At 41.3% G+C, this 6,928-nt stretch overlaps 1 protein-coding gene across 1 annotated transcript in view; it reads left to right on the top strand.

Annotated features, from left to right (window-relative positions):
• Positions 1–6,928, top strand: part of LOC102384441 (fibrillin-2-like) — a 231,092-nt gene that overhangs the window by 160,355 nt on the left and 63,809 nt on the right. Inside the window, exons 12-14 of the mRNA XM_025206706.1 lie at positions 241–366; positions 3,171–3,293; positions 5,275–5,397. Of these exons, the coding sequence (XP_025062491.1) occupies positions 241–366; positions 3,171–3,293; positions 5,275–5,397 (372 nt within the window). The remainder of the gene's footprint in view (positions 1–240; positions 367–3,170; positions 3,294–5,274; positions 5,398–6,928) is intronic.

Here is a 6,928-nt window from a genome sequence, read left to right as displayed (position 1 = left end):
GTAGGGAAATTATTGACTCTAATTATGAAATGATATTTTCATAGTCTTATATTAACACAATAAAAGTTTATGACAATAAGAAGCTGAAAGTATGATAATTACTTCAAGAGAATGAATTTTTACCACCTTCAAAAAGTTTCTAGGAAATATTTTCTGACAGGGTCTTTTAAAACCATATTTATTACTTTGCCACCCTTAATTCATTGACTAGTAAATCATCTGATTGCATTTCTTACTTAGATATTGATGAATGCATCCAAAATGGTGTTCTTTGTAAAAATGGCCGGTGTGTCAATACTGATGGCAGCTTCCAGTGTATTTGCAATGCTGGCTTTGAACTAACTACAGATGGAAAAAACTGTGTCGGTAAGGAAAACTCTTCTTTGTTTTTGAACAGACTCTGCTTTCACATTTCTAGAAATTGCCCTTAGCATAATATTCCTGATGTTTCAAGTTCAGGTTTCACAAAGTAACTTCTGATGTGAGGGATAGCCTCACTGGGGTCAAGTAGACAGTACATAAAGCTTCCCCATTCCCAAGAGACTGCAGAATGATGCTTCAAAAACTAAATTCTCTCCTTGAGTTAGCCAGTGCACAGCTGCATTTCACCAGCCATAGCCTGCTGTCATTGGTGTGGCTGATGTAGAAGATGGTGAGATAGTCAAAACCACAATCCCACATTCTTCAGATGCCTTTTAAAATGGTTTGGAGTTTACATTTGGAAGAGTGTAATGAGACTAACCCATGTAGTTTCATGAGTAAACATATTGCAATTGTGACAATAAGTGACAATAAATGTTTAATAAAAGATATCACAAAAAAACGTTGCCTCGTATATTTTCTGAATGATCATGTCTACAACAACCCCCCTACCCTATTGTGACTGCTGTCATTTGTGAGGTTTAAACAAAGTTAAAGTTGTTCTCACTCTTGCCCTACTCTCTACATTGCACCTACTTGGGCATGCTTACCCATTCATGAATGTGCCATAATTATGGCGCATTAAATTTAATATTTATAATAACAGGTTCTAAACTTAGTGTGCCATCATCGATGCTACTGCGCATTAGCACAAACAAAACTTTTTTGTAGCATTAATGTGCATTAAATTAAGTCTGCTGCGCATTAGCACATTAGCCTGGTTTTTGCCAGCCATGCTAATGTGCAGTAGAATTAGTCTCCTGTGCATTAAGTGCCTCGTGTAGATGCTACCCTTTTGTCACGTTTTGGCCCCTGAAAAATCTGTCTTTGTAGGTGTTAGTTTTATCCATTTAGGCTGTAAAAGCTTTGCTGCAAGGGCTGTGGTTTGCCATGTGTTTGTATCAGCTATTGTTTTAGTATAAATAATAAAACAGATTTAATATTAAATGTCCTTAGATGAAAAAATGTTATATTTATTTATATTTTTAATGACTTAAGAAAACATAAAACATATTTATTCTTCCTGCTTAAAGGCAAGGATTTCATTAGAGTAATAAACTTTATCTTAACTACATAGTTGGTCCAATAAAAGATATCACCCTAAGAAATCTTTGCCCCTCACATAATTTCTGGAGCATCATGGCTTCAGCATCACTCTTACACTACCTTCCTGCTTAAATGCGTTAGGTAAGGTTTTGCTTTTTTGATATGTCTTTATATTGATGCACTATTATATAGTATATGATGTGCCCTCTCCTTTGATAGTACAAAACAGAACATTTACCACTAATGCAGTTCACAGGTGGTTAATTGTTTCAGGGAAACGGCATGTCCCATCCAGTCTCCATAGAATGTCTTCTCCCTCCGTGGTGTTAAAGATAAGAATTTTAATTTTGATTATGAAGTGTCATGAGAAACTTCTAAGAAAAATATCTTAGAAGTGTGGCTGCACCACACTTTGAATTCCTCAGGATGGCTAATTCTCATCCTGCCTCCTCCTAAAAGAGGAGGAGGCACCATTTACCTGAGGATATACTCTGCTGAAATATTCTAGGCTAGTGGTTGTCAACCAGGGGTACGTGTACCCATAGGGATACTTAAAAAAGTCCTAGGGGGTACGCAGAACTAATGTGGCTGATAAATGCCACGTGCATGCACACAGCTGCAGTGCAGCACACAGGCAGCCAGGAGAGCAGCTGGGTCCAGCTGGTAAGTGTGTGGTGAGGGAAGGGTCCTGTGGGGGGAAGATTGAGGCCCCAGCGGTGGGGGAGGGAGTGGGGCTGCGGCAGGGGTTGCCCAGTCAGGCCAGGGCACTGGACTGAGCTACGTGAGGGGTGGCTTCTGCTGCTGCACACACCCTGAGATATATGGGGGCATGGGGGGTGTATGCCCCCAGATATGTGTGGGGTGGAGTGGGCTGATGCTGTGGGCTAGGGGCCAGGGCTGCACTGGACTCTTCCCGGCAGGGGCAGGGCCGGGCAGGCTGCGCTTGGGGCGGGCAGTGGTGGCACCGGGAGGGGGCTACAGGAGGGGTTGCAGCCACTCCAGAATTTGCTGTAGTTTGCCCAACACTCTCAGCACCGCCACTGCCACCCGCCCCAAGCACAGCCTGGCCCAGCCCCCAGCCGGGAAGAACCCAGTGCAGGCCCCAGCTCACAGCAGGAGCCTGCCCTCACCCCATGTGCAGATCCGGGGCACACACCCCCCATGCACTCCTGGGGGTGCACGTAACAGCGGGAGCTGCCCCCCATGTGGCTCAGTCCCTCACACTGCCCTGGCTGGGCAGCCCCTGCCGCAGCCCTACCCCGACTGAGCCACTTGCGGCTCCATCCTGCGCTCTGCCTCAGTTGTTCAGCCCCAGCCCCACCCCTGCTCCCTCCCTCACTGCAGGGGCCTTGATCTGTCCTCCCGCTCCTTAAAAACAAGAAAAAAATATAAAGGGGTACATGAGCTGAAACTTCGAGAGAGATGGGGTACACTTGTTAAAAAAGGTTGAAAACCCATAGGGAAATGACATTTTTCACTCTGCTGAAGGTGATTGCTGCTTCTATGTGTAGTCTGCAGACTTTTCAGACAATTTTTGCAAATTTTACTTGTAGAGTTTAAACTGGGGAGGAAGAAATTCTCTGCCACATAGTCACAGAGAGTTTACTTTATTTACACTAAGCAACACTTACCCAGTGAGATCCAGAAGTTAATTCCTCAAGGATGTAGGAACATAAGTAATTTTCTCTGTTCTGTTTCTGCAGACCATGATGAATGCACTACTACAAATATGTGTTTAAATGGGATGTGTATAAATGAGGATGGTAGCTTCAAATGCATCTGCAAACCAGGGTTTGTTTTAGCTCCAAATGGGCGTTATTGTACTGGTATGTATGACTGTGAGAACACATTAAGACAATCTTATTGAAACCATCTTTTCCTATCTAGTGAACCATGTAAGAATGACAAATCTTTTTATCACATGGAATTAATAATCTTCAGTATTTTACTAATTTGATACAATAGGTGATGAAGCTGCCTAAAAATACTAATTGGAATTCTAGAAGGAAATTATTGAACCACTTTCAGTTACAGTAGCTAGATGACAAGTTAGATTTTGAAAGCTAGTGCTAGATGACAAGTTAGATTTGGAAAATCATTGTAGCTGTAATGCAATCTGTGCACACTGCAAGAATAGTTATGGGGGTGCAGTGCTTCAAATATTGATAATTACGAAACATTCAAATGTAAATTTTTCATTTGGGTTTTTTTTCTTAATTACGTAACGTTTCTTAAAATATCAGCACTACTACATTGGGCTAAGTACAAACTTCTTCGGTGAAGTTATTTAAAAGATGACATTAAACATTTTAATAATGAAGCCCAATTTGTTTTCCACTGAAACCAACAAAAGGTTTCTGTTGACTTCACTGGGTGCTGGATTGGGTGTAAGTGTTTTCCAATACAAAATGATTTCATGGGTCAAGTTTATTTTAAAACATTTTTTCTGTATTAATATTGGACCTCTTCTGTGAATCTCCTTCCCTTTAATAAGCGTACAGTTTGTTGTCTATATTTAAAGGTTATTTTGGAGCTGTTCACATAGATGAAAATGAATAAATTAAACCTGCTTTTCTCTCCAGTTGTACAGACATACAGTGTCTGCAAATTAAAGAAAAAAATCCAAGAGAAATCTTGGAATTTAAATCAAATTCTGGAATGAGGAGGAAGAGAAATTCCAACTCTTTCTCATGTTTTTGAAATACAAATTACTAGTAAACTTGCTGAGCATGAGGAAAAGAAGGGAAAAGAAAAATACTAGAGCTCCGCTGCTTGAACTAATATATGGGATTAATGAGCAGAGGTTACCTAGCTTTGATTTAACTCATGTGTCATGTAAGATAAATTACAAAGTGCTAGTTCATTAGGGGAGCAGACTCCCTTTCACTACTTCTTAAGTATCATGAATAAACTCAGATTTCAGAGAGCAGCAGATCAAAAGTCTCACCACTTTTTGAGATTCCCACGGTATGTGCAGAAGCGGGGCGCAGTGCAGACAGCTCTCCTAAGCACTTGGCTGGCCTTGGGAACTTGTGGAAGCTGAGGCATGCAGGGAGTCCACCTCTCCAGCCAGAAGGCCACTTCATGCTTTCATAGCCATTTTGAAACACTCCAGGGGGAGCTGTGTGGTGCTGAAGTGCAGTGGTGTAACTAGGGTGGGGGGAATGGAGTAATTGCCACAGGCGCCATCTTGTTGGTGGGGGCTGTTGCCGGCAGCCACGTGGTAGTGATCACAATTATAATAGCAGTGGCAATTAGAAGATGTTGTGCTCTGGGTACCTGCTACTATGCTGCTGCTGTAGTACATCAATTTGCACATCTGTCCTGCACCTAACTTCATTTTTTAGACTGCTGTATTACTGTGAAATAGCTGGCAGAAAAATAAAGGGGAAATCTGCCATTAATGTTCTAAATATATAGTCCTGAGTTGCCTCTAGACTCGGTTTATATTCCTGAAAATTTATTTTAGGCAAATTTGTTTATATTCCTGAAAATTTGTTTTAGGCATGTGCCCCACACTGTACCACCCTCCTGCCCCAGCCAACCCCTCTGCAGCATATGGAGCCGGTGTGGAGCAGTTTAAGTTTATTTCTTGGCCCTAATTGTACATGTAGATGTACCCAGTGTGGAAAACTATAGTTTAATCCCAATGTGGAAACAAAACAAGGCAATACTAATAATTCCTGTGCTATCATAATGCCAAGGAGCAATGTGTAAATTAAATTGAAATCTACTTAATCTAGATTAATTACGTTAATCTACTTGAAAATGGTAATGAGTTACTGAGTTATGTCTTCCTCTGATCAGATATTGATGAATGCCAGACATCAGGGATTTGCATGAATGGTCATTGTATCAATACTGAAGGATCATTTCGATGTGAATGTCCACCTGGCCTGGCTGTTGGAGTTGATGGTCGTGTTTGTGTAGGTAAGTGAAACTTTCTTAATGGGAAGCAATGAGAATTTAACAGTTAATGTCAGTATTAGCTGTAGAATTAAAATGTTTCTTAGTGGATTTTTTCTCCCACACTGCTGATGTGGGAGCTGTGTTGGGGTCCTTTAGTCATATGATCTTCTACTGCTTTACTTGTATGCATCTATTCAGGGTGGATGGCTTCACTTATACGTTTTAGCCCCCCTTCCACTGCTAATTACCCATCTCAAATCACTAGACAAGAAAATCACTTTAGTCAAGAGGATTTTTTTTTTATATTCTTTTGTTTCTTACTCTTGTCCCTGCTCTCATTGCACATTCCTTTTGTGCTATGAAGGCCAGGTGAAATAGAAAAAACTCCCATCAGGAGATATACAACAAATGCAACCTAAAGAATAATTATTTTATGTGGACTCAAAATTGAACTCACTGTATTATGTAGCATGCAATTGTGCTGCACTGTAAACTAGTTAGATGATAAAATGCTTAGGCAAAAACTGAACTCTTACTAACTTAACATTAGCATATATACATTTTAGCTTCACATAATGAAAAATACTGGGCTTATGAACAACCTCTGAGAAAGGTGAACTTAAATTCATTATTTTTACTTCAGAAAAGTCTGAAAATCATGTTGTCATAAAAATTAGAGGAGAAAAAGCTGTGAAAAGGCATGTGCATTTCTGGATAGTTCCAGACAGTGAAAATGATTCGTCCAGTCCAGTTTATATTAAACTAACTTTTTTCTTAGGAATCTCTGGAGTCTTAAAAGAATAATCAACTAAGGAACATAACAAAGGCTCAACCTTCCCTAATCTATTGTGACAGGAAACCTGCCCAGCTGCCTTCCTGGGGCACTGTGCTTTTTCCTTTCCCCACTAGACTGCTCCCCACATCTGGGGTGCTCATTTTAATCTGTGCCCTTGGACTGGCCTCCAAAATCCGTAACTGTCCTGGGAAAAATAGGATAGGTGGTCACCATACCTAGGATGCACTGCTCCCAATCCCCTACCCAAAGCAAGGATAGAGTCCAGGTGCCAGAGCTTGTAGACACATTCCTACTCACCAGTAAGAGCTGTGCAGGCAAGAAACGGTATTAACCATTTATGTGCAACTGCTCATAACTGTTTAATATCCCATAGATTTAGTGTGGTCTAAGTGTAATGTAGTTAGTTATTTCACAGTATTATGGCACAGGAGCAGAACCACTGAATCATCCAGTAGCTTTTTGTGGCTGAGTGGAGCTGATTGTACCCTCTGTCTAGGAGATAGCAGTAAGAAGCAGTTTGGTGCTTGGTTTTCTGTGTTCTCTTTATCTTCTGTTTCCACAGTTCCAACAGCTTAGGGCTTTACAGGTTGTAAGGACAACTCTACGTAGTATTTTACAGTAGTGTACTGATGGCAGGTTGAGGGGAGGGTTGATCAGGGCAGCAGCCCTTGGTGCTGCCTTTGCTGGGAGGATGAAAAAATAGCTGCCGCTGCAGTGGTGGCTGGTTGTGGCACCCCGATCAGCACAGTGGGAGGC

Source organism: Alligator sinensis, unplaced genomic scaffold (genome assembly GCF_000455745.1).
Source record: "Alligator sinensis unplaced genomic scaffold, ASM45574v1 scaffold10_1, whole genome shotgun sequence".
In the NCBI taxonomy this organism is placed as follows: Eukaryota; Metazoa; Chordata; order Crocodylia; family Alligatoridae; genus Alligator; species Alligator sinensis.
Note: the sequence above shows the minus strand (reverse complement) of the source record. Positions and strands in the feature narration are given on the sequence as shown.